This window comes from Camelina sativa, chromosome 7 (genome assembly GCF_030686135.1).
Source record: "Camelina sativa cultivar CO46 ecotype springtype chromosome 7, ASM3068613v1".
Lineage (NCBI taxonomy): Eukaryota > Viridiplantae > Streptophyta > Magnoliopsida > Brassicales > Brassicaceae > Camelina > Camelina sativa.
Window position 1 is genome coordinate 429291 of NC_141886.1, and position 25710 is coordinate 455000.

At 37.3% G+C, this 25710-nt stretch overlaps 8 protein-coding genes and 1 pseudogene across 21 annotated transcripts in view; 6 read left to right on the top strand and 3 right to left on the bottom strand.

Annotated features, from left to right (window-relative positions):
• Positions 1-17: 17 nt before the first annotated feature.
• On the top strand, positions 18-1650 carry LOC104699595 (outer envelope pore protein 16-4, chloroplastic). The gene is made up of 6 exons (XM_010414921.3): positions 18-191; positions 301-352; positions 426-457; positions 560-593; positions 886-1107; positions 1263-1650. Exons 1-5 carry the CDS (start codon positions 120-122, stop codon positions 1098-1100), a joined length of 405 nt encoding a protein of 134 aa, XP_010413223.1. The 5' UTR covers positions 18-119; the 3' UTR covers positions 1101-1107; positions 1263-1650.
• Positions 1651-1861: 211 nt separating this feature from the next.
• On the top strand, positions 1862-3766 carry LOC104699596 (large ribosomal subunit protein eL8y). The gene is made up of 6 exons (XM_010414923.3): positions 1862-2061; positions 2372-2413; positions 2527-2728; positions 2863-3161; positions 3258-3350; positions 3475-3766. The coding sequence occupies exons 1-6, from the start codon at positions 2059-2061 to the stop codon at positions 3604-3606; spliced, it is 771 nt and encodes a 256-aa protein (XP_010413225.1). The 5' UTR covers positions 1862-2058; the 3' UTR covers positions 3607-3766.
• A 1119-nt stretch (positions 3767-4885) lies between these two features.
• LOC104699597 (caffeoylshikimate esterase) lies at positions 4886-7898 on the top strand. The gene is made up of 7 exons (XM_010414924.3): positions 4886-5015; positions 5194-5284; positions 5409-5441; positions 6331-6477; positions 6775-6905; positions 7047-7184; positions 7274-7898. Exons 1-7 carry the CDS (start codon positions 4980-4982, stop codon positions 7754-7756), a joined length of 1059 nt encoding a protein of 352 aa, XP_010413226.1. The 5' UTR covers positions 4886-4979; the 3' UTR covers positions 7757-7898.
• A 48-nt stretch (positions 7899-7946) lies between these two features.
• On the top strand, positions 7947-9764 carry LOC104699599 (uncharacterized). Of its 4 annotated transcripts, none has more exons than XM_010414928.3 (5): positions 7947-8067; positions 8146-8172; positions 8279-8303; positions 9147-9329; positions 9415-9764. In XM_010414928.3, exons 2-5 carry the CDS (start codon positions 8168-8170, stop codon positions 9529-9531), a joined length of 330 nt encoding a protein of 109 aa, XP_010413230.1. In that variant the 5' UTR covers positions 7947-8067; positions 8146-8167; the 3' UTR covers positions 9532-9764. The 4 variants fall into 4 exon arrangements, with proteins under 4 accessions (XP_010413230.1, XP_010413232.1, XP_010413231.1 ...); XM_010414930.3 differs by having other exon boundaries at positions 9150-9329; XM_010414929.3 differs by having other exon boundaries at positions 7974-8172.
• On the bottom strand, positions 9710-13174 carry LOC104699598 (UDP-glucuronic acid decarboxylase 2). 3 transcript variants are annotated; one of them, XM_010414927.3, is made up of 8 exons: positions 13031-13174; positions 12283-12915; positions 12029-12176; positions 11412-11491; positions 11200-11283; positions 11034-11108; positions 10311-10403; positions 9710-10212 (listed from the first exon to the last, which is right to left on the bottom strand). In XM_010414927.3, exons 2-8 carry the CDS (start codon positions 12889-12891, stop codon positions 9973-9975), a joined length of 1329 nt encoding a protein of 442 aa, XP_010413229.1. In that variant the 5' UTR covers positions 12892-12915; positions 13031-13174; the 3' UTR covers positions 9710-9972. The 3 variants fall into 3 exon arrangements, with proteins under 3 accessions (XP_010413229.1, XP_010413228.1, XP_010413227.1); XM_010414926.3 differs by having other exon boundaries at positions 13020-13114; XM_010414925.3 differs by having other exon boundaries at positions 13000-13084.
• Positions 13175-15032: 1858 nt separating this feature from the next.
• Positions 15033-15797, bottom strand: LOC104699600 (pectinesterase inhibitor 6 pseudogene; annotated as a pseudogene). Its single transcript, XR_015561608.1, has one exon. The product of XR_015561608.1 is annotated as a pectinesterase inhibitor 6 pseudogene (transcript).
• A 298-nt stretch (positions 15798-16095) lies between these two features.
• LOC104699601 (mitochondrial zinc maintenance protein 1, mitochondrial) lies at positions 16096-17649 on the bottom strand. Of its 2 annotated transcripts, none has more exons than XM_087457818.1 (3): positions 17409-17649; positions 17189-17268; positions 16096-16362 (listed from the first exon to the last, which is right to left on the bottom strand). In XM_087457818.1, the coding sequence occupies exons 1-2, from the start codon at positions 17647-17649 to the stop codon at positions 17189-17191; spliced, it is 321 nt and encodes a 106-aa protein (XP_087313944.1). In that variant the 3' UTR covers positions 16096-16362. The 2 variants fall into 2 exon arrangements, with proteins under 2 accessions (XP_087313944.1, XP_010413240.1); XM_010414938.3 differs by lacking the exon at positions 16096-16362 and adding an exon at positions 16428-16737.
• On the top strand, positions 17541-20352 carry LOC104699602 (double-stranded RNA-binding protein 4). Its single transcript, XM_010414940.3, has 5 exons — positions 17541-17947; positions 18283-18532; positions 18618-18837; positions 19322-19480; positions 19698-20352. The coding sequence occupies exons 2-5, from the start codon at positions 18302-18304 to the stop codon at positions 20147-20149; spliced, it is 1062 nt and encodes a 353-aa protein (XP_010413242.1). The 5' UTR covers positions 17541-17947; positions 18283-18301; the 3' UTR covers positions 20150-20352.
• A 1117-nt stretch (positions 20353-21469) lies between these two features.
• Positions 21470-25710, top strand: part of LOC104699604 (uncharacterized) — an 11324-nt gene continuing 7083 nt past the window's right edge. Inside the window, exons 1-22 of one of the 7 annotated variants that reach the window (XM_087457826.1) lie at positions 21470-21725; positions 21874-21989; positions 22097-22150; positions 22249-22319; positions 22411-22462; positions 22551-22624; positions 22715-22766; positions 22871-22937; positions 23047-23123; positions 23196-23247; positions 23352-23390; positions 23479-23549; positions 23646-23699; positions 23791-23885; positions 23964-24059; positions 24136-24204; positions 24304-24388; positions 24516-24839; positions 24922-25030; positions 25100-25268; positions 25348-25492; positions 25596-25658. In XM_087457826.1, coding sequence (XP_087313952.1) covers positions 22567-22624; positions 22715-22766; positions 22871-22937; positions 23047-23123; positions 23196-23247; positions 23352-23390; positions 23479-23493 — 360 coding nt within the window. In that variant the 5' untranslated portion in view covers positions 21470-21725; positions 21874-21989; positions 22097-22150; ... (1 more) ...; positions 22411-22462; positions 22551-22566 and the 3' untranslated portion in view covers positions 23494-23549; positions 23646-23699; positions 23791-23885; ... (6 more) ...; positions 25348-25492; positions 25596-25658. Of the gene's footprint in view, positions 21726-21873; positions 21990-22096; positions 22151-22248; positions 22320-22410; positions 22463-22550; positions 22625-22714; positions 22767-22870; positions 22938-23046; positions 23248-23351; positions 23391-23478; positions 23550-23645; positions 23700-23790; positions 23886-23963; positions 24060-24135; positions 24205-24303; positions 24389-24497; positions 24840-24921; positions 25032-25078; positions 25269-25347; positions 25493-25595; positions 25659-25710 lie in introns of those variants that run through there. The other 6 variants (XM_087457821.1, XM_087457822.1, XM_087457823.1 and 3 more) reach the window with 6 other exon arrangements.

Consider the following 25710-nt stretch of genomic DNA (forward strand, 5'->3'; position numbering starts at 1 on the left):
CGGTTCTTGACAAAACCGAACTAAACCGGTAATTTTAATTTGCAATAATGGGGTTTCTCAAAAAAAAAAAAAAAAAAAGGGTTTTGTTCTAATTTGGGAGAGAGGAGGAGGATCGATAGATGGAGGAAGAGTTGCTCTCCGCCGTGCCTTGCTCTTCCCTCGCCGTCGAATCAGTTATCCGTGTCGCGACGGTAATAACTGATATATACATTTGGAGTCATGTTTGCGTGTGTGTGTCTGTGTATACATGTCTGAGATATTCAGTAGATTTTTTTTTAATTTTATATTGTTGAAGCTCAGGCCGGTGGATTATATGGGTTTTGCGCCGGACCTCGTGATGCACGTAAAATAGGTATTGAAGTTAGATTTTGTTGATTCAAATTATTCGTCTCTTGAGTGACTTGTTGCCGATTTGCTTTCGCCAGGTTTAAGCGGCGTATCTCAGGCTTCCTATGTGGTAATCTAGTCTCTCTTGCTTTGTTTTTTTTTTCCGGTTGGTTGCTGAGAACTTGAGCAATCATCTCAAAGATTAATCTAGCTTGTGCTCTGACTTTTGTAGGCCAAATCCATTGGCAGATTCGGATTTCAGTGCGGTAATTTGCTTCTTTATCTCTGTGTGTGTGTGTTTTTTTTTAAATTTAGTGTTGTGTTTTGTAACATTAGGCTTTGATACTCTTCTTGTCACTAGAATGCTGCATATGCTTCTTCTTTTTGAAGATCATGTATGATCTATCTGATATAATGCAGATATAGCTTAGCTTTAGGTTTTTGGATTAGTTGCTTGAACTGCTTCTCAGTTCCACTTTGTTCCGAATTCTTGAATTAGTGATTGCTTCTCATCAGTTTCACTTTGTTTTTTTTTTTTTTTTTTTTTTCCGTTTTTAGGTCTTGTAAGTGGTGTTTTTACTATGACGCATTGTGGGCTTCAAAGATATCGAGGCAAGAGTGATTGGGTGAATGCTTTGGTTGGAGGAGCTGTGGCTGGAGCAGCTGTTGCTATTAGCACAAGAAACTGGGCTCATGTTGTTGGCACAGCTGGACTCGTGTCTGCTTTTAGTGTTTTAGCTAATAGCACCAGGACTGAGCCTAAACAACACTAACTTAAAGGTGATTAGAACGATTGAATTGTATCGGTTTCGCTCTCTTAACGTGAGTGTAATTGGCTCCTCAGATCAGATTCCTTCTGATGCAGCCATAGACTAGTCACTGGATATTGAAGCTATTTGTAACGCACGACTGTTGGTTTTGTTGCTTGCTTTCAGGTCTCGCAGACAAGTCCATTGATAAGACACCTGTGTCTTGGGTATTGGAACGTAGAAGATCATACCGTGACTCTCTGGTTCACTCGAATTTAGGTGACTGAAGCAGTGGAGGAATGTTAGGGCTTTTCTATGTACCGCAGTTTTGGTCTTGCCTCTGTATACATGTTCTCCCAATGAAACACACACACGAAGTCTGTCAAACCCAAAACCGCATTTGCAGTAGTTGCTGATTAAATGTGGAATAGACTGAATGAATAGTGTATAATGTTCTGCAAAGATATTTTGGTCATAAAAATAAAACATCAAAACTGATTTTTTAACAGCCATTGTTAGCTGAATTGTATGTGTAAATTTAAAGTATTCAGAATTTAAACGTATTTTCTTCTAATGATTTGATAGCCTTTTAATGTTCGTATATAATCACAATAATGTTTAGTTGAAAATAAAATAAAAATTACAATAATGTTAAGAATTGAAGATTTATAGTTTTTGTAGTTTGTTGTAACAAAAGATGACAAATCATTGAATTTGTGTTAAAATTAAGAGCTTAGAAAAGGTCATAAAATAAATTTATAAGCTAAAAATTTTCTTAGCCTCGAGAAAAAATAATGGGATTACATTTTTTTTTAACCTTTGAGAAAGAGAGTGTCCAAAAGTGTAATTTAGCATAAATATATATAGGCTTTGAGGCAGCCAGGCCCCTTTATAAAGTGTGATAACCCAAAACCCTAATTTCCAGTGCTTTGCCGCTCTTCACCTCAGCCGTCTCTACCTCCAGACGAAGAAATCGACAACTATGGTACGCCGATTCACTCCATTTTCAGCTTTCACTTCCGCCGTCGTTTGTTACATTTCGTTTGCTTTAGATCTATATGTCTCTTTCGTTTCCTTTGAATCGTCATTTCTTCTTTCATAAATCTGGATTAAACTACTACTTGATTTCCCTGGAGACTATAGCATAGATTAAGGGTGCGCTGGCTTTGTTTGATTTCTGTAGCTTATATTTGTGGAACGCATCGAATTAGTCTCTGTTCTTGTACTAGCTAGCTATGATGTAGTGAGTCCTGTTTCTGATATGCTTATTTGCGTTTGTTTATATGCGATGGTAGGCACCCAAAAGGGGAGTGAAAGTAGCTACCAAGAAGAAGCCGGTAAGCATTATCATCGTTTATTCTTCTTCTCGTAATGTATCAGTTTTCGTTCGGTGGGTGGGTTCTGATTAGGTTTTGTGGTGTTTTTTTCTTTTTTTTTTTTTTTATTTTAGGAGAAAGTTACCAACCCATTGTTTGAGAGACGTCCCAAGCAATTTGGTATCGGTGGTGCTTTGCCTCCGAAGAAGGATCTTACTCGCTACATCAAATGGCCTAAATCCATCCGTCTTCAAAGGCAGAAGCGTATCCTTAAGCAGAGGTTGAAGGTTCCCCCGGCTCTTAACCAGTTCACCAAGACTCTTGATAAGAATCTCGGTATAATGCCTCTTTCTTTAGCTGTAATCCATTCCTTGCTTTGTTATATGTTTTTAGACACCCATGTGTTTGTTTCTTCTCTTTGGCTTTCAATGATCAGTTGCTTAACGTATGTCGTGTATTTGTTATTGCAGCAACCAATCTCTTCAAGATTCTTCTCAAGTACAGGCCAGAAGACAAAGCTGCAAAGAAAGATCGTCTTTTGAAGAAGGCTCAAGCTGAGTCCGAAGGAAAGACTTCTGAATCCAAGAAGCCCATTGTTGTGAAGTATGGACTCAACCACGTGACCTACCTCATCGAGCAGAACAAGGCTCAGCTTGTGGTCATTGCCCACGATGTTGACCCTATCGAGTTGGTTGTCTGGTTACCTGCGCTCTGCAGGAAAATGGAAGTCCCTTACTGTATTGTCAAGGGCAAATCTCGTCTTGGAGCGGTAATTTAAATTTGATAGTCCCCATTGATTCCAGGCCCATTCTCTTTACTTAGAATCAACCCTGATTTATGTTCACTTTCCTGCTTCTACTTCCAGGTCGTTCACCAGAAGACTGCTGCTGCCTTGTGCTTGACCACTGTCAAGAACGAGGACAAGCTCGAGTTTAGCAAAATCCTCGAGGCCATCAAGGTAAATTAGCTTTTGACTTAAGGAATAGTAGAGAAATGCTATACAAAAAAAGAACGTGTTCTCATTGAGACTCCAAAGAAATCATATTCTAACGTGTGTTAATGTTTTGGGGGGTGGTGAATAGGCAAACTTCAACGACAAGTTCGAGGAGTACAGGAAGAAGTGGGGAGGTGGCATAATGGGATCAAAGTCTCAAGCCAAGACCAAAGCTAAGGAGAGGGTTCTTGCCAAGGAGGCTGCCCAGAGAATGAACTAAGAAGCATCTCTTTTGCTCGTCAGTTGTTATGAAACATAAGATGGTTCTGTTTAGCGTTATCTTGGATACCTGTTTTATCTTTAACATTTTATGCTCTCTCTTATCTTTTTTGGATGTTATATTACACATTTCAGGAATTTATGCAGTTTTGTTATATCCATTTGGCTGGCGATATCTGCTTATATTTTCATTGAAAGTCGTTTTGAAATTAGAACCAATCGTCCTCCGGTTGGTTTGTAGTGTTTTTGCAAGTTATAATTTGCCCAAGTGAGCGATTAATACGGGATTCGTCATCGTCGTTGGCTTTATTTACTATTATTTGACTAATGGATATATCACATCTATATATACATTTTTTGAGATATTTATAAAATAAATTCTCAAATTCAACTATATTTACAAATTTTATATTTATTTTTTATTTTAAATAATATCAAATTTAGAATATAAATGAAGAAAATTTTCTATTATTCAAATTAACAAAAGTATTGTACCAGCACCCATTAGTCTTAAATATTTTATATAATTAATCTATTTTTCTAAAAAACTGTACTAAATATTAAACACAATTGATTAACCGTAGACAATAATAACAGCCTAGATTTCTGATTAAACTTCTTGATTTAAAATAACTTTACAAAAAAACACTCTACCATTTTAATCGACTTGCACAATTATAAATACAAAAGTGTTAAATGATATAGAGATAAAACAACAAAAATTACAAAATCAAATTATAGTATACTCATATAATTATAAAAATAGAATATATTATGTAATACTATTATCTCTACATTGTAAATGAAAAAGAAAAATCACAAAAAAATATATTTGTAACAAAATTAAATTTAATGAACATTAAGGATATCCTAATTATATAATACATCACTACATATTGATAATAGAAATTATACACTACTTAATATATTGATGTAAAACAACTGAAGATTTAAAAAATACAAAAGATATTATTTACATATATAGTTAATATAATAAATAAACTCTGTATTGCCTTTCTAAACAAAAAATATAAGTACCATGAGTGAATATCTAATTATTTTCATTTGAGCAGCAATTTGTTTGTTGATATTTTGTATATAACGTAAAGATTTTTTACATTGAAAAGGCTTCTTGTAGATTGGGTACCAATGAATGGGCTTTTCTGTCTCATTCGCACGCCCATCATGTCAAAATGTTTTTCTAATTTTCCACTACAATTAATTTTTTTATTATTATTCCAAATAAAAATTTTATTGTAAGAAAAAAAAAAAAAAAAAAGTATATAACCGCCTTCGGTCTTCCGTCTATATCTCTCTCTCTTTCTATATCGGAAACGCAGATAATCTCTCTCTCTCTCTCTTGATCTCTGAAGCATGACGAAGTTGAGATTCGAATACGAATACGAAGAGGTACGTTTGTTTCTTCTGTCTTTCTTTGATCTCAGTCTCTCTATCTCTCGCTCTCTCTCTCTCTTGGTTACTGATGCATTTAATAAATAAATTATAAGTTACTCGAGACGAGAGATTCTCTGCTATTACTCTGATAGCTAGGTTCGTACGTGTTCTTACATGTTGCATATGTACACAGGAATACATTAAAAACTCGAGAGGCGTTGAGTTGTTCGCTTGCAGATGGGTTCCATCTTCTTCTCCCCGAGCTCTGGTCTTCCTCTGCCATGGTAACTAACTTATAGATTGAATCTTCCGTTTTTAATTTGAGTTTAAACTCTCTCTGGGGCTTCCTCTCTGATTTGATTGATTCATTATTTGCTTATAGAAGAATTGATCAAATATATTGTGCAGGTTACGCTATGGAGTGCAGTAGCTTCATGAGAGGTAGGGTACTCTTTTATTTTTTCCTTCTCTCTCTCGTTTAATGCTCCTCTGCCCAATACATGCATATATAATATCTAAAGATTAAAGATACCACCGTACTTAATTTATAAAAACAGAGACAATCATTAATTTTTCTAGTGTTTTAATGTTATAGTGGCATGACATTGGATAGAGTTATTAATTATCAAATGAGATGAGGATTTTTGTGGTGATACATTATCAACCATATTTGTGTTCATTGTAGTAGATCTCTGATCTCGTCATCTAATCCCGGATCTTTTGCTACTACTCTCTTCTGGCAAATAATTTTTTGGTAGGAAAGACAAATCAATGATATAATTTTATAACAAACAAAAAAAAAAGTGTGTTGCAGGACTAATCTATGAGTATCGCACTTTTGTCGGCTTCGTAGCTTTTGAATTGTTGTTGTTGTTATCTTTTATTTTGGGGAAACGTTACACTCTATCCTTATCTCTTCTTCACATTTTTCGTATCTTTTTCTTCCCTATAAGCCGGTGTGGGCCGTGTGGCTGAGTTTTATCTATCTCTCCCATGGTAAAATAACTTGGCCAGTAACTAAAATCTTATTCTTGATTTATCAGATTAAGCTAAGTATGGTACGTCTACTTACTAAATTATCTCGAATAATTTTTATAATTGTGATTGTCTACCTAACTAGAAGAGTAACAATAAATAGACAGAATATATACTAGAGTCCCCACGGGTATGATTTTTAATTAGTTATGTTTCTCTTTTTCTTACGCAACGAGAAACTCGTGAACCGTCATTGATTGTGATCTTTAACAAACTAATTCTGCTTAACCACATTTGTCTCATTGAAATTCAAATGTTTTTGATTAATAATAATATTTTTAACGTTTGAAAATAGAATGCGGAATACGGCTGGCATCAGCGGGGTACGCAGTGTTTGGTCTGGACTACGAGGGACATGGTCGGTCGAAGGGAGCTCGCTGCTATATTAAAAAGTTTAGTAATATCGTAAACGACTGCTACGACTATTACACTTTCATCTCTGGTACCTTTAAACTATCTATACTAATTGTCATTTTCCAAATTTACACCATTCAGTTAAGGCTTTTTGGATTAATGTATGTAATATAGAAATCAATATACCTTTTTTCTTTTGGTGTCATCCTGTTTCAGCTTAAGTTCTGCTTTGACCAAATGGTTTTAGTTTTCCTTTGGTTTTTGACAATATATCATTCTAGTAGTTAAGTTTCGTTTTGGTTCAGACTGGACTGGCCACATCTGATTTTCAGTTTCCAATCTCCATCAACAAGACTAATACCTAATTTTTATGATTTGATAATAGCACAAGAAGAATACAAAGAGAAAGGTAGATTTTTGTATGGAGAATCAATGGGAGGTGCGGTAGCTTTGTTGCTTCACAAGAAAGATCCTTCTTTTTGGAACGGTGCCCTTCTCGTTGCTCCCATGTGTAAGGTCACGTCACGTTTCTTCCCTTCTTTATTTACCAAATCCTTACAATCAGTCCTTTTATGATATCTAATTAAGACACTAGCTAATCTGATTAATTAAAGACAGCTTATTCATTAGTTTGTGTGTGTGTGTGTGTTTGAGTAGATATCAGAGAAGGTGAAACCACACCCAGTGGTCATAAATCTACTAACAAGAGTTGAAGATATTATACCAAAATGGAAGATCGTTCCAACAAAAGATGTTATCGATTCTGCTTTCAAGGATCCGGTCAAGCGGGAAGAGGTATATATTAATTAATCGAATTACTCTAAGACATAATTCATAATTAAAAAAGTGTACTAATAAAAAAACTTTGGTTTCTTTAAATGTAGATAAGGAACAACAAGCTGATATATCAAGACAAGCCAAGACTTAAAACGGCACTCGAAATGCTTAGAACAAGCATGGACCTCGAAGAAACCCTACACGAGATCACATTGCCTTTCTTTGTCCTCCACGGTGAAGCAGACATTGTGACTGATCCAGAGATAAGCAAAGCCTTGTTCGAGAAAGCAAGCACACGTGACAAAACCATCAAGCTTTATCCAGGCATGTGGCATGGGTTAACTTCCGGTGAGCCTGACGCCAACGTTGACCTCGTTTTTGCTGACATGGTGAATTGGCTTGACGTACGTACGGGCGACTCCGCTTCTCTCACAGTCACTCCCATACAAGAAGATCGTACCTGCAATGTTATTAAAGTCGTAAGTAACGGTCAAGAGAAATCTAAACGACCACAACAAGCTAGTAGTAGTCTCCTTTGTGGGTTAAACGGTGGTGGTGGACGCCGTTTGGTTCATCGATCTTCTATGTAATAAACTTAAAAAACAGAGAAGAATCTGTTTTTATGTGTTTATTTTGTATTTCATATTCGTTTCCCAAAATCTTTGTAGTGTATTCCCCTCTTCAATCCCTTTGAATTATTATAATGGGCCATAATAATAGTTAATAACTGAAGTATGGGCTTTACTCTAAATGGTTATATACTTTTATGGCCCAATAAATGTATGGGTCCTAAATTCAGCCCTCTTTAATCTTGACTGCTCTGACGAGTCGTCGTCCTTGCAACATTATTATTCTCACAGTGAGATCTTTGGAAAACGAAAGCGGGATTTAGCTTCAGCAGGTAAAACCCTAATTTCTTTCGATCTGCTTTCCTCTGGAAAACAGTTTCTTAATTTTCTTCGTATTCAAACCTTTGCAGCTTCCACCGTCTTCAAATCAACATGAGGTATTGGGTTCTCTCATCTTTGTCTCCTTATTTTTGTTCTTCTTCTTCTAGATTTTTTCTCAACACTGTTTTTTTTTTTTTTTTTTTTTTTTTTTGTCGATTTCAGTAAGCCCATGGACGAGGATACCAACGTAAGTTACTCTATCCGCCTCTCTCTCTCTCGCGCTCTCTCGATCTATTTGAAGCTCTTGTTTTAAATCTAAAGCATAAACATAAAACCCTAATTTCGCTATTTGTGCCATGTCTATGTCTAGATTTTTAGTGCCTGCAACCCAGCTGTTTCGTTTTTGGTTCCTTATCCTTCTTTTTTGATTCTTACGGATTCTCAATTTTGAGTTTGTTAATGAATTCCCTTTAGAAGTCATGTGGTTTCTGTATCTTCTGGGGGTTGTATGTGGTAGTTAATTGGGAGACACTGTCCTGAGAATTGCTAACTGATGGTCGTTTAGAGTTTTGGCTAAGTGATGGCCGTTTAGAGTTTTGGCTAAGTGATGGCCGTTTAGAGTTTTGGCTAAGTGATGGCCGTTTAGAGTTTTGGCTAAGTGATGGTCGTTTAGACTTTTGGCTATGTGAATGTTGCTGCTGGTTTTGAATGAGTACTTCTTGATGTTTCTTAACAAGGCAATTTTGTGTTGTTACTGCATTCTTTTTAATACTCTTTTTAGTTTTCCTTTGATGTGGATCCTAGTTCCTCAAGCTTTGTACTTCTGTAGCAGGGAGAATGACCGAGGAATTTGTTGATGAATGAATGCCTTTGCTAGTCATGTGGGTTCTGTAGTGGTTGTGCTACTGTTCGGAGACACTGTCTTGAGAATTTCTGACAGATCTTCTAGAGTTTTGGATGAGTACTTGATGTTCTTAACAGTGCAATTTTGTATTGGCTGCATTGTTGTTTCCACACTCTTTTTAGTGTTTTTCCAAATGTGGATCCTAGTTTCTCATGCTTTTTTTTTTTTTTTTTTGTAATTCTGTAGCAGGGAAAGACTGAGGAGGAGGAGTTCAACACTGGACCACTCTCTGTTCTTATGATGAGTGTTAAGAACAACACTCAGGTCTTGATCAATTGCCGTAACAACAGGAAACTCCTTGGGCGAGTTAGAGCGTTTGACAGGCACTGCAACATGGTTCTTGAAAATGTCAGAGAAATGTGGACTGAGGTAAACTTCTATATCCATTTTATGTCTCTGGTTCATTTATAAACAAGTGCCATTTCTTACATGGGTTCTCTGGTTTTTTTTTTAGGTCCCGAAAACCGGAAAAGGAAAGAAGAAAGCTCTTCCTGTCAACAGAGATCGATTCATCAGCAAGATGTTCCTGCGTGGAGACTCTGTCATTATCGTCCTCAGGAACCCCAAGTGAGAGTAATTGAGAGGCTGGCTCGCGTTGTTCTTCATATGATAATTCGTGCTTCTTCTTGTTAAATTCTAACTGTTGCTTCAACGGATAAACATGTTTTGATCATGAGCCTTAAAATCTAGCAGTGTTCTTGTATTTTTCACTTGTTCTTCTATATTCTCGACTTCCAAAAAACGCATCGTTGAGTAATGACACTAAGTTTTATAATAGCAAAAGACAAAAGTTTGGTTTAAAAATTGTAGTGAGGTCCATGAATAGTAAGTAAAGGTACCAAATTCTTACTCTACGTTTACACGATTATCAAAATAGAAATCAAAAACGAAATAAATTTAAAAGAAGTGAAACTCTCCTCTCTTAATGTCGTAGTAGCTCTGCGCAAAGTCTTGCATTTTTGTTATCAACCCACTACCAACCACAGTGGCTGCTACTTGATTCTGCGTTTGCTCAGGCTGAAGTTGTTTTGGTGGTGGTTGCAGCCGAGGAGGAGCCTTCCTTCTGGTCACCAAAGACACGTTGACGGAAATCTTTGACCATGAGAGGGAGTCCCTGACGAAGAGAGACCTTTGGTTCCCAACCTAAGAGCTCTTTGGCCTTTGTGATGTCAGGCTTTCTCTTGTGAGGGTCGTCTTCTGTGTTTGGTCTGAACTCTATGTTTGCGTTTGGATCTATCGTCTCTTGGACCACCTTCCAATAAAAACCAAGCAAATCACAATATCAGAAACCGGGGTTATAGATTAGGAATCGGAAAAGGTATAGATATACATATAGCCATAGAAAGAGACCTTAGCGAGCTCGAGCATTGTGAATTCACCAGGGTTACCGAGGTTAAAAGGCCCAACATGTTCTCCTTCCATCAATCTCATCAAACCTTCAACCTTTTGCATCACAAAAACACAAAAATCAGATTGATCTTAGCAGCTAAAAAAATAACCAGGACAAAAGGGCAATAAAGATGAGAGACCCCATTCGGTCCTTTGTCACATGATATTGATACCCATCTTTCATAAGATTGCTGAAGTGGGGACCATTTCTGATGTCTCTCAGAGATTAGGGTCTCATGTTTAAAAGCCATTGTTATTAGATCCCACGACATACTACTCACCAATTAACTACAATAACATGTGAGCTCACTTACACAAATTAACTTCCCTGTTTTCCAGCCTCTTATTCTACCCCCAGAACATGAATATGTATTGGAATTCGGAAGGGATTCTACACGCAAGTAAAAATCTTTTACTCTGTGAATGTCACCCTAAACAGTAGTATCCACTATATACAAAAAAAGCTTAAAGGTGTAATACTTTAAGAGAATGAATACACAAGTGATTTGACATATTACCACCTATCAAGTTTTTGTCTTTATTTCCTTTTCCACAAAGAAAGTAAGAATATATCTTAAGTTGGACCATCCCAATAAACAATAGAAAAGAAAAATATATTTTGTGTTGGCAAGTTATAGTAGTATATTGAATAGTTATTTGAGAGGGAATGTGGGAAAGCCTTACCAGATCAGAAACAAACTGAAAACTCCTTGTCTGCTTCCCATCACCGTAAACAGTCAATGGTTCTTTCCGTAGTGCCTGTTCAATTATTATCAATTCAAAACCATCATTACTCATAATGATCAACAAAAACCCTTCTTCAATGACTAATTAGTTTGTGCTACCCCACCTGTGCAACAAAGTTGCTAACAACACGTCCATCATCGATACACATTCTTGGACCGTAGGTGTTGAAGATCCTAGCAATCCTGACCTGTGACCATTCAAACAAGACACACCACAAACTCAGTCATTGAATTCAATCACTTCTTTAGCATCGATTACAAAAAATTGGCTTGAAAGGGAGGGAAAAAAAGAAAAAAAAAAAAAGAGAAGCCAAACCTCAACATTGGCACCTCTGTGGTAGTCCATGGTCAACGTCTCAGCCGTACGCTTTCCTTCGTCGTAGCAACTACGGACACCTGTTCCCACAATTACAACACCAATCTCAGTCATCAATTAAAGCACAATAAAACATGCACGTGTCGGTATAGTTACTGTGTGAGTAAAAATATAACTGCAAAAAGAATTCTAGAAATTGGAAGTCGGTATATGAATGTTAGGCTAGAAGTTAATGTGGAGGAGGAGGCTGCGTCTAAGGTAGAGACACGTAAGAGAGCCGCACGATCACACAGACCCGTTATTTACGGTTCAAATGGTTTGACCGTACAGAGATAGGGGACCAGATCTGAAAGGAACATGAGAGAAGAGGGGGGGGGGGGCGCACCATAAAACACCTGTTTTTTCAACCCCCTCTCTCTCTCCTAACGTGCGCATTTTCCGACACAGAAAAGGAAAGAAAGCACAGACGTCGTCGTGTCACGTGACGGTGGACAAAAGGTTTGAGAAACAATCTCACTTTTCGTTTTCAGATTCCGATTTAGAGAGAACACAACCAATATGAACAGAACAGAGCATTGATAAAAAGAGTGAATGAATCAATTAGGGAAGATGATTACCAATGGGATTAACGTTGCCCCAGTAAGTCTCGACCTGAGGATGCTGGAGAGGATCACCGTAAACCTCACTTGTACTCGTAAGGAGAAACCTAGCACCGACTCTCTTAGCCAAACCAAGCATGTTCAGTGTTCCAACCACATTCGTCTTGTATCAATCTCTTAAGTCAAGGCAACCAAAAAAAGCAAAACCACAATTTCCCAAAAACCGAATCGAACCAAAATCAAATTAGAAAAAAAAAGAAAGAGAAGGATATGATAGTCTTGACGGGATTGAATTTGTAATGAACAGGTGAGGCAGGGCAAGCCAGATGATAGATCTGGTCAACCTCAAGAAGGATCGGCTCGACGACATCGTGACGGATAAGTTCGAAATTAGGGTTACTGAAATGGTGCATCACGTTCTCCTTACGACCTGTGAAGAAATTGTCGACAACGATGACAGTGTCTCCTCTTGCCATCAAACGATCGACGAGATGCGATCCAACGAATCCAGCACCACCGGTGACGACGACTCGTAGTCCTTTGCGTTTCAATCCGAGTGGGATTTTCCCGCCTGTAGCTCCGATCCGGTTTAGGTACTCGAGGCTAGGTTTCCTCTGAGCCGGTACGTACGATTCGTCGGTTCTGATTCCGTAGCCGGAGAACGGATCCGAGTAAGGGGTTGATTGTGTGGAGCGAGGGAAAAGAGTGAAAACCAAAGTGGCGATTGCAATGCCAACGAGGACGAAGATAAGTCTCTGTTCACGGAGCAAGTAACGCATCGGACGAGTCACCATGAACCATGGTTTGATTGGTTTCGGGTAGTAAGCATCGGCGGTGGGTTGATCCGCCTCGTGTCTCCGATTGATCAGCTCGCTCGCCATCCGCAGCAATTGAATTCTCAAGATCTAACAATCAAAACAAAAAAAACAAATCAATCGTTAAGAAGATTTTTTAATTTTGTTTTTCTTTGTAAGGAAAAAAACAATCACCGAGTCGAACTCGCCGGGACCTGAGTCAGACCTTGAAAACGAGAGAGAGAGAGAGAGTGAAAAGCGAATCGGTCTTTGTGGTCTATTTAAGTAGCGGAAGCGTTACAGGTCAAAGGCCCTTGCTTTTTCACTCTTATTACGATATTACCCCTCCCTTTTTTTATAAATTTCATTCAACCTTTCCTTCAATATCGGACATTAATATTATTGTTACTTAGTCCATTATTTGCAACAACAAGAAACACTCATATATAATTATATATCATATGGTGTTTTTTTAATTATTATTAATAACTCAATTTGTAATTAAATGATTACGAAAGGTTTGTTAGGTTTGCTAATCTCACGTAAACAAAAGTCAATGCCGAACCCTAACTTAGCACTCAAAGCCAAATATTGGTATGTGAGCTTTGAGTGATTTCGACGTTCTTTTTTTTTTTCCATCTTTAAAATTAATTTACAAACTGCATAACATAACATAATATTTATATTTGTTAGTTGCGTTAAAGTATTTTAGCATCTGTCATAATGTTAAAGCATGTTTCTAAATTCTAACTAGCTAAACAGTTTTTTTCTTTTTTTTACAATAGTGCCGGGTGACGGACCTAGTATATAAATTTAAGGAGGTCAATTACAGGGAATTTTTTTTAATATGTTATATTGGTGGTTCGAACTCATATGGGGAGGTCAACAGTGCATAATTTACCATCTGCGCTACTGCAATTTTATGTAAAAACAAACTATTTACTTAGTTTACCCAGATCAGGTGACCCACCTTTCCCCTTAGTATGTCTGCCAGTGCCTATAAGATTTAAATGTCATTGCCTAAAAAAGAAAAGAGACTCAAATTAATTCTGACTTAATTGTTGTTTTATTTGTGTACAAAGTTTCTTCCCAAGCAACCAAAAGATTAAGGTAGTAGATCCAGTTTAGTGGTAGTTCTATTTTGAGTTATTCCCTTGAGTGTACTTCTGCCTTCTGATTATAACATGAAACCTTTGCCAATTGCAAGACGCATGGTTTGGATCTAACGCGTACGTTAACCATGAGCTCCCTCCCTCGGCCTCCCTCACAAAACTACATATTTTCTGAATATTATATATACCACTTTAGCTCCCAAGGTACGTTGCTAGATATTTTAGATATTGATCAATCTTTGAACCAAAAAAGAAATCACATGAAACTTTGGATTCGGAGGTGATTACAAATTTTAGAAAGGGAAGAGCATATTGGCGTTTACGTTGACTTGTGATGCTAACCTGGCGGTTAGCTATGTCGCCCGCCCCACATCTCTTTCACTCTCTTGCCTAACCTTTTTTGTATTCACGATGGCTAACAATTAATATAAATTATTTGTTTTTTTTTTCTCATCAGACCAACTTATTTGTTTGCTTACAAATAACAATTGAATTTTATTACCCATTATTTAAAACTAATGGAGTAAGACTAGCTAACTATAGATTTAGGATGATCTTATCTCTCTTATATGGAAACTCTGTAAGTGACAAAATAAAAGCATCTTTTAAAAAAAAAATTAATAGATTAGTGTTAACTTAAAGTATAAACAAATACTATGTAGAGAATATAAAAAGGGTAGCAACTTTGAATCGGTACCCTAAACATAAGATTTGAAGCAAGAATATGCTAACAAAACAATAACATGAACTTTAATTTATTTATATGTTCATCGTTTGGCGTTAGTAGTAAAGCAAAATCAATATATTTTCGTTAATTCTATATTAAAAGGAATTAAAACAGTTTTAAGAAAAAAAAACTAAAACGAGTAAAAAAGTGCTACAAAAAAATCTTGTCTACCAAAGATATTTTTGTGTATTTGTTTACTATGTGTTGTCACCGACTTATTCCCACGTTTGACTTTATGACAGGTCCGTCACTCGTTTGGGTGGCTTGGGCTTGGGACGCTCAAATATAAACAACAATACTGGACTAATAATATCGGCCCGGACCAATATAATGACAATACGCTCATAACATATTGCTGTGAGGAATGCTGTGATTTGGCCCCTCCTCAATAAACCTTAAGTAACTCAATTCAAATGAGATAGATTACACTTTTTTGTTGTCTATATGATTTAACAATGAACCACCTTATTATTATACGCATACATGGATATTAAAGCTTGGTAAAATTTTATGATTTATGAGATTTTACAGACCATTAGCCGCGAGCTTGTTAAGGAGCGCGAGCGAATTGCTGGAGACATACAAAGACGTCGTGACTCTCCGCCGAATCATCCTGACCGTTGATGACTTCGACGACGTCTTTTCAAACCCATCGATACACGTGTCCTTGTCCGTGAGGGAAGTGCTAAGCCACGTGGCGAGATCGCTCATCTGCTGCTGAAACTCGCTGGCTTTGAGTTTCCGGAGGACGGCCAAGGACTTGTGGAGACTATCAAGAGAGTCTTGTAGCAGTTCTCGGCAGTCCGAGAGAGCGATGCGGTCGCGTTTCCCGACCGTCGAAAGCCGTGTTTTGAGAAGGTATCTAAGGACGTCTTTGTTGTCGGTTATGGCCACGGAGACGCCAGCACGTGCCCATTTGCTGGGACTGTTCTTGGCGACTGATGCAAACGGCGATAGCGTCGTAGCGCAGAGATCTCGGTAGTGTGTAACGCTACACGCGTTTTGTACGTAGCTGTTGCGCTTAGACGGTAATGATGAAGTTGGATTGAGAGAAAGGAGAAAGAAGACAAGTGCAAATGCGATAGAAGAACTCATGGAGCTTTCTTATGTGTTGTAATAAGAAATATGTGTAATCTTTTATACAAAATTGGTGTCGACGAGAGAGATCGTATATATAGACACGTATAAATTTAATTTTGGGTTTCTGGTAGGTTTAAAAGTGAAAGTATAAAAAGTACGTATGGCGGTCCATTTTTAGTTGTCGAAGTTATGATCACAACGTTTCTAACGCTATGTTCGACGTTATAAATTGGTCGCAATTCGTTTGATTTAGTTAACTCCTAATTTGATTACTTTTGTTTTTTTCGACAAACTACTCCTAATTTGATTACTTATTCTGCACAAATATCAGTATTTTTTAAATTAAAAACCATTTCCAACAACTACTCTAACCTAATAAAACTAGAGATCTCATTCAATTTGGTTTATTTATTGTTTAGGTAATCATTGGTCTAATTCTCACTCTACCAGGCGGATTTAACAAAGGTTGAAAACATTACCAGTAAGGCAGTAACTGTTTATAAATGGGAGATCATCTAGTTAAGTACGGCATAAGCTTGTAGTATCATTTCCTAATGTTGTCATCGCCATGAGGCCCATGACCCTATCTCGTCGGATCCTTCTTTTCTTAATTACTTTTCCCCCCTCTTCACGCCATAGCTACAATACTTTCGTAGGACGTGCGTGAGTTCTTATAAACAACGTAATCAGGTAATGCGTGAGCATTTATGAATACAGCTTAAAAAATTGAATTAAACTCACATGAACTGAGAGAACGAAACATATATGGTTATGAAGGTTCACATGATTCCTATGAAACAAAAGACATGACTGAGACACTAATAAGAGAGACTTGGAAATTAAAACCATGAAGATCATAAAGGACTTCTGAGCAAAACCATGGACAGTCATGAATGGGAGAGAGAGAGAGAGGACGGTGTAGTGGTTTTCATTGCAAAATGAACCATACTTATGGGACCATCATGGCTTCACTCTTCTCGCATCAACTCTTTTTTTCAAACTTCCTACTAAACTCTGTGATATCACACAAGCAACTGTGAAAAGGAGCACTATAGAGATAATCCCTAAGCTGATGTTGAGGATAATTCTTTTCCAAACTTGTAGTAAGCAGTGACATGGATTTGAGTATGATACCAGAAATGGGTCTCTAAGACAATAATAATACAATGCTCCTAAGATCATTGATTCAAAAAATATGAAACTGAGTGTCGATAGCCTATAACTCACAACAGTATCAAAATATAAGGCGTGAACGTCAAATAAGATTCTGCAATTCTTAAACACTTAATAGAACTGAAATGGACGAGTATTATCCAAAAACGTATGTAAGGAGTTCATTTATTGATTGAAAATTTGGCTGTAAAGAGAGAAAACAAACAGAGGATGACAAAAAAAAAATGTTCCACCTTTCCGGATTAAACAAAACGAGTAAGGCAATTTCAGAAAGTCTTAAATGTTGTCTTACTCATACAGTTGTTTTCCGAAGCATCTCTTCTGATGGAAGCTCCAAAGTAGCTCCTGCGTGATCCTGACTTGCTTTCACCTCTACAACACAGAAGCATTGGAAAAAAAAATCAAGTTTCCAAGAAAAAATCGAGTTTTTTTTTTTTTTCACTCAGGCAATTCAACGAACAGATGGTGTGCAAGATAAAAAAAAGAGAGTGTAATGAGTCAACAAAACGTACCGTATCCGCCGCGTTCGTTGAGTTTGGCCTGAACAATCATAGTGGAAATGAACTGCGTCGCTTCACGCGCCTCTTCGAGAAGGCGAGTGATGTCGGAGCCGGAAGCCACGTGGCGGTTTTCATCGAATTTCTTACGGATCTCGGACGCTGAAGCCTTCAGCATCTCGGTATCTCCGGCGAACGATTTCCTTGTGGCCCTGAGCAGGGCTCTGTACGCGATCAACGCTTCTCCGGTCACCATTTCTCCTCCTTTCCCTTTTCAACCTTTTGTTCTCCTCCTCCGCCGCCGCCGTCACCAAAAACTTGGGAGGAATCGAAATGGTACCTTTCTGATCGCGGCTTCTAGTTTCATTGGGCCTTTATGATTAAGCCTACCTTTTGGCCCATTGATGAATATTTTGGGTTATACCCGTTTCCAGCTGGGTAAAAACCGCATCGGTCGAATCCTTAAAAGAGAATTTATCATTACTAGGCGAATGCGTACTTGCGTGTTCGTTCACTACTTCCGAGTTCCGAGTGTCTTCACCATTCCCAAAGAGGTACGCTTTCTGAATTCGCTCGTTTGCTGTAAACTTCAATTTCACGCCTTTTTTATTTGAATGATACGAAACCCTAGATGATTCAGTCTGCATCGATTCGAACAATTCAGTGAAATTGACCAACTCAGAAGCAGTATGTGGAGATTTGGTTTATATAAACCCTACCTCTGTAGAATTTAGCCATTTGAATCCTCAATTTCTTCCATTAGATGAGTGACTCAAAACATGCAAAAGTTTAATTGCGTTGTTTAGTAATGTATAATTCGTTTTTTGAAAGAGGTTTGTTGAATTTGGTTTTGGCTTTATTGTTTTGTCTTTGTTGTTAATTTCTCCAGCTTTAGAAAGAGATTAGAGATGGATCATGTATACAAAGGTCAGCTGCAAGCATATGCCCTCAAACAAAATCTGGAGCTACCCGCGTATGTCACTGAGCGAGAAGGGGCTCCTCATGCTCCTCGGTTTAGATCTAAGGTTACATTTTGTGGACAGACTTACCAGAGCCAGGAATTCTTTCCGACTCTTAAATCGGCTGAACATGCCGCTGCCAAAATAGCATTGGCTTCATTGCGGCCACAGAGTCCTGAGGCTAGTTCCCCCCCCCCCCCCCCCTCATTTTTGGATCACAGTTTATGTGCTTTTTCAAAATCTGATTTTATCTTTTCTCTCACAGGGAATTGATGTTGCATACAAGAACCTGTTACAAGAGATTGCTCAGAAAGGAAATTCTCTGTTACCAGTTTATGCAACTGTTACATCTGGTCCATCGCATTCGCCAGTTTTTACTTCAACTGTTGAGTTTGCTGGGAAGGTCTTCACCGGAGAAGAGGCCAAAACCAAAAAGTTGGCTGAAATGAGTGCTGCTAAAGTAGCATTCATGAGTATAAAAACTGGTATGTATCTAACCTTTTAACATCCCTTGCTTTTCATTGTCTTATTTATTCCGTTAAAAATGGTCAAATATTTCAAAACCAGCAAGTTATGTTATTTTTCAGTTGGTGCATGGTATGAGATAAGAAATGATCAGACTGTTTCTCATTATAGATTGTTTACCTCTGTTCTTGTGAACTGTTTTTCAAATTCCATTCAGCTGTAGACATTTTGACTAAAGTTAATCTTGTTAATTGCATATGAGGTTCTTCTTGTCAATCTTTTGAACTTTTCTAGATCAGTATTCCCCTCATGATGTTATTCTACATGGCCAAGTCAGAAACTGGGTCATGAGGGTGAGCAGTTTCACAACGAACAAATCATGAAACAACTTTTTTGTTTGTTTGTTTGTTTGTTTCAAAACCATTTGATTTTATTATCTTGATGCATATTTCCAATGTTAAAAAAGTCAAACGAGACAAGTTTGTGATAATCTATGATGTTCAGGGAACTCGAACCAGACCTCATCGCCTTCTTTGCCTTGTGAGAGACAAGAAGCTGTAACTTCAAATGTGAAGAGCAGTCTACAAGAGATCCAGTCCCAACCTTCCGAGGTGCTGATGACCCCTGATGCCCCAGCAAAGTGTACTAAAGTGGATGAAAATGGTTGGTCTTCTTTAAACCCTACACTACTTTAATAATGCGTTGGTTTGTTTGTCAAAGGGAAATCTCTCTTCATTTGCTATGATTTGTGGTCCAGTCAGAGGGTCGTATCTCACCTTACTTAACTGCATGAAATGAATTCCAACGTCAAATTTATAGTATATGGTCAAGATTGTTTATTCATTCTAAACTCATGCTCTACAGTCTTCATTCTGTGCAGAATTTCCAGATCTTCATAACGCACCAGCCAGTAATGCTAAGGAGATGAATGTTGCTTTGCATGTGCCTGAGAATCCTACAAACGATGGTACTCTTAATGCACCAACTAGTGATGATATGAAGATGAAAATTGCTGCTTCTTCTTCGCCTAGACCTCAGAATCCTACAAACGTTGTTACTCCTAATTCACCAGCTACGAATGGTATCAAGAGGAGCATTGCAGCTTGTTCTTTGCGTATGCCTCAGAATCCCACAATCGATGGTAGAGAAGCTTCACCATGTGTAGATGAGAGTGAGAAGAAGAAGCTCATAATGGGAACTGGCCACCTGAGTATACCAACTGGCCAACATGTATTTTGTCGTCCGTGGAACCCCGAGATAACTCTTCCTCAAGACGCGGAGATGCTCTTTAGGGATGATAGTTATATTGCCTATCGTGTCATGAAACCGTAAAGACATCAATATTTGATGCATAATAAGTGTGGAGATAGAATGGTAAGCTACGCTATATCTCATATGTTTGTAGCGAGATACGATGTTTAATCGAATAGGTATAGGCTTTTGACTCTGGTTTTCTTCAGCAATAACCTAGTGCTGTGTAATGACTACTTAGTACTTTTTTTGTTTTGAATGATATATGGATACTACTTAGTACTTGTGATGATCCAAATCACTGTTTCTGGGGAATTTGCCAAACGGAAAAGGGAAGAGAAAATGGCGTCGGGGTGTGGGAAAACAAAACGATTTCTGGATGGATTTTAGCGAATGCACGCATGTCTCATTGGAGAGAGCTCCACTTGGACTACCTCGAGTGTCTAAAAGGCTGAATCACCTTTACCTTCCTAAACACAACTTCTTACTATAATAACATCACTCGAAGTGTACCTACACACAATTAGCTACTCAATAATTCACAAAAGTGAACAGACAGTAAAATATGAAGCATGAATTGTGTTTATAAGAAGATTAAGTGATAATAGATTGTGATAAGTAAGATGTAGACGTAACGGTGTGGAGAGACACTAGATAAGTAACCGGTATTCAAGTAGAATATTTATAACTAAAACCAAAAATAATTAGCGACACAAGAGTAGAAGCAAAATATTAGGGAACAGCAATTCCATCCGTCCGAAGATACTAGATCATGGTCAATTTCAAATAGACGATGGTGATCATTGATCAATGTGTATGAAGTATGACAAAAAGCATAAATTACAAAAATGCATTATTATACTTTTGGACCTTTTTTTGGTTCTCAGCAATTACGAGACATTACTTTAGGGCCCATGAAGATTGTAAATTGACCCAATAACAAATTTTTTTAAAAGAAAAAAAAATAAAAAAACGTTGGTGGGTGGTTTCCAATTTTCCCATTAATCCTAATTTCCTTTCATTTGCTTTTAAGAAAAAACCGGCTAATCCGTAAATCTATATTCACCGTTAGATCTGAAATATAATTACATCTAATGGCTGTAATAGATAGCTGACAAAAGATACGATTTGTCGTTCTATCAAAATTTCCTAATTTGAGAGTGCGCCTAAAGCGCGTGGAATCAAGAAGAGGAATTTCCTTAGATATTTCCAAATTACAATAAATTTTTTTTTTTCATTTTTTTCTTTAATGGCCTATCTACCGTCAGATCTAAAATTACAATTGCATCTAACGGCTGTAAATAGAAAACTGGCAAAAATAGGATTTGGTTTTTATTAATAACCGTTGGTGTTATCTCATCTCGATATAATAAGCACTGATGAGGTCTTCTCCTCTTCTTCGCTTTATTGATGACAACAAACAGAGTCAGAGAGAGACACTCTTCTTCACCACCTGAAAGAGAAAAAAAAAAAAAGAAAAGAGAGAGAAGAGGGTTCGTTCTAATGTCGACGAGGAACCTGAAGCAGATTGCTTCAGGTAGAGAGCGTTGGTTGTTACGGCGACTAGGGTAAACACGCCTGAAGGAAGACGAAGATATAGCAAGAGAGAGTTGTTACGGCGACTAACTAGGGTTAACATGTATTGAACAAATCAGAGGTATTTTTTTTTTGTCTTCGCCTTCTTATGAATTTATCTATGAACTCGAATTTTTTGTTTGACTCGACTCGAGTTAAGAGTTTAAAAAGTTTGTATTTTTGATTGATTGGTTTACTAAACTAACGACGATTCATTCTTTCATTGGCAGTCTGATGATTCTACTGATGGATGCTGGTCTTTTTGACAATCCCCCGACTCATTCAACACGATGTTCCTTGTCTTCGTCCGCTTCAAGTTCCCCTCCACAGACAACCTCACAACAGAGTGAGTTAACAAATCCGCTTAAAGTTTGTTTTTTTTTCTTTCATTATAGTTACTATTTAGATCGGAATGAAACTGATATTTTTTTTTTTTTTTTGCTTTCTTCACAGTATGAGAGAGGTGATGATGCACACTATATGACACAGCAACAACAACGATGGAATGTAATATTAATATCCTTTTTTCTTAATCTCTGTTAAGTAAGTGATCTCAAATTACTTTTCTTTTTCTTAACCTGTTTGAAGTTAAATCCTTTATTCAGATGTGGAATTATGATGCAGCTTGTGTGGTAAAGTTATAGCAGAACCGTGGACAACACGCTTATTATGCCCTGTAAGTATAATTCCCGATACTTGAATTTGCTTCTTCTTTCCTTACTCGTTTGATTGATTATTTGACGTCTTGTTACATATGTTTCTTTCAGGCCCTGTGGCTCATCCCCAAACCAGTTGGAGATGTTACATGTCCTCCTAAAGGTAAAACCTTTTTTTTTTTTTTTTTTTTTGTCTCCAATCTCCATCTGAAACTAATGTAACATAACATGTTCCAACGATTCATTGGCAGAAATCTCCCTGGAAATATGATTCTACTGATGGTCTTTGATAGTCTCAACTCCATACGGCTTCCTTCTCCACAGAGTGAGTTCAATCTGCTTAAAGTTTGAATTTTTTTCAATTAATCTTCTTCTTTTTTGTTGCTGCAGCATGACCTAATTGTTTCTGTAATAGATTGGAGCTCAAAGTCCAACAAAAATGCCACTACTTCCCATGACAGGAACTTGTAAGTTTCAAGCTTTGATATACTTAGAGGAAATTCTAAATTAACTGACCATGTGCTTTTTTTTATATAGTTTTGGTAAACTGAGTTTGGAATGCTTCTTGAAGGTATGTGTGGAGCCTGGAAGGAGCTGAATGGCTATCATCTCTCGTGTTAGCTATAGCCTGCGAAAAGGTATATGTATCAGATCCTAAATGTACTGAGTTTTTTAGCTTTATTGTCTTACTGTATCAGATCCTAACTTGATTCTCCCTTACAGTGATCATTGTTTGAATTACTGCAGCATGGACAAGTTGTTTTTGTAACAGATTGGAGCTCAAAGTCCAACAAAATCGTCTCTGCTTCCCATGACAGGAACTTGTAAGTTTCAAGCTTTGATATACTGAGCGAAAAATTCTTTATAGAATCGGGGATGATGCACTATATGAGCAGCAACTACAACGATGGAATGCGGATCATCTCAAAACCAGTTTCAGTCCAAAAGGTAAATGTATCAGATCCTAAATGTACTGAGTTAATTTAGCTTTGTTGTCTAAATGTATCATATGCACAACCAATAATCCTATGGTGTTACCATGTTTCTATCAGGCCATGCGGATCATCTCAAAACCAGTTTCAGTCCGAAAGGTAAATGTATCAGATCCTAAATGTACCGAGTTAATTTAGCTTTGTCGTCTAATTGTTTCATATGCTCAACCAATAATCCTTTATACAGATGTGGAGTAATTGAATATGATGCAGCTTTTGGAAAGGTTATCATAGAACCGTGGACAATACTTATGCCCTGTAAGTAATTCCCTATACTTGAGTTGCATCTCTTTTCACTACTCGTTTGATTTTTTTAATGTTTTGTTACATTTGGTTTTACCATGTTTCTTTCAGCACCTGTAGATCATCTCAAAACCAGTTGGAGATGTTACGTTTGTCCTCCAAAAGGTTAAACTTTTTTGTCTCCAATCTCCATCTGAAACTAGTGAAAAGACTATCTATTTTCTGAGTTCCTGATTTTATATGCATCACGTTTCAGCTCAATTGGTTCCTACAATAGCTTTCCAGGTCTCTGTGTGTCAAATGTAAATGGAATATTGGGTGGTGGCTTACTAGCAGCTGGATTATATTCGAGTAAAAACTTACCTACTTGTGATTTTCTCATTTTTGATCTCACCAGTATATTCTAAGTTGTGTGTTTGTTATTTGCAGATTGTGTTGTTACAGAATGAGGAGTGATACACACTATATGATGCAGCAACAACAACGATGGTGAATGAAAATTTAATATCCTTTTTCTTAATCTCGGTAAGTAACTGATCTCAGTTCCTTTTCTCTACTGTCGTTTTTCTTTTAACCTCTTTGAAGTTAATCCTTAATTCAGATGTAAAGTTATTGACAACCAGCTTGTGTAACGTTATCATAAAACCGTGGACAAACACACTTATCCCCTGTAAGTATAATTCCCGATACTTGAATTGCAGCTTCTTTCACTACTCGTTTGATTTTTTTTGAAGTCTTGTTACTTATGGTTTTACCATGTTTCTTTCAGGCCTCCCTGTGGATCATCCCAAAAACCAGCTGGAGATGTTACATGTCCTCCAAAAGGTGAAACCTTTTTCGTCTCCACAGACAGAGTGAGTTAAATCTGCTTAAAGTTTGGTTTTTTTTTTTTGTGGTCATCGTTACGATTTAGATCGGAAGGAGACTGATATTTCGGTTTTTTCTTTTGTTGCTTCTCTTGGTGGTTCACTTTCTTCACAGAATCGGGGATGATGCACTATACGACGCTGCAACAACAACGATGGAATGAAAACTTAATATCCTTTTTCTCGATCTCTGTAAGTGATTCATATATTTGTTCATTCTCAACTTACAATAATCACTAATTGTTTGAATCGCTGCTGCAGTATGTCCAAATTCACGTGTATAAGTGAAAATACTATATATTTTCTCAGTTCCAGATTTTATATGCAACACGTTTTTTTTCCAACTCAATTGGTTCATACTATAGCTTTCCAGGTCTCTGTGTGTCGAAAGTAGATGGAATTTTGGGTGGTGGTTTACTCGCTGCTGGATTATATTTGAGTAAACACTGTTTTACTTGTTATTTCTCATCTTTAAGCTCACAAGTATATTCGAAGTTTTTAAAGTGTTCTGTTATCTGCAGATTGAATTGTTACATGAGGCTTCCTTCAACATTGGCGAATCTGTAGAGGATGGAGATATTGATTCAGGATGCTAACGCAAAGGCGACAACAAATATCAGACTTCCACTGGTAATATACGTAAAGTCTAAAATGCAGGATAGAAAGTAAAATCATAATGTCATCGAAATTGACTGTCAGGAGACCTCTGAGATTGAAAGAAGAATATGTTGAAGGTTTGGTGTAATCCCCAACCGTCATTGAAGAATCAGTTTCTGAACAGCTAATAGGCGCATTGAGTCAAGCTGCCACAAAGTTGCAGCAGCTTCCTGCTCTTGTACTTTAGCCAGCGGTGTTAGAAATCGCCTGAGTAAGCTATTAATTCATTATTTTGTTCACTTTTTTACTTGGGAAATGATTTGATACATTGCGTGAACTTGTTAAATAAGGCTTCATCTTCCGTGGCCAATGTTGATGAGTGGAAGTGGAAGTTAGGCGTTCTGTTAGCGAACACGAAATGGTTTCCAGAGACAAAAGGGATCGAAGGGATTTTGAGAAGATTTTAAATCTCGCCTAGAGAATGGGACTGTACAGGTATAGAAACTAGACCTTTATTTCGTTAGTAACCAATTTCGTATCTTGCACTATGTGCTAACCTGATTCTTGTTTCATTGGATTTTTGGTTCTAACTTAACAGAAAATTTTACTTAAAGAGGAGAATGTGCAATATGCAGAAAATTTTACTTAAAGAGCCTGTCAGGTATTATTGAATCACCTTTACCTCGTTCCACTTTATCTTTCCAACAAATAGT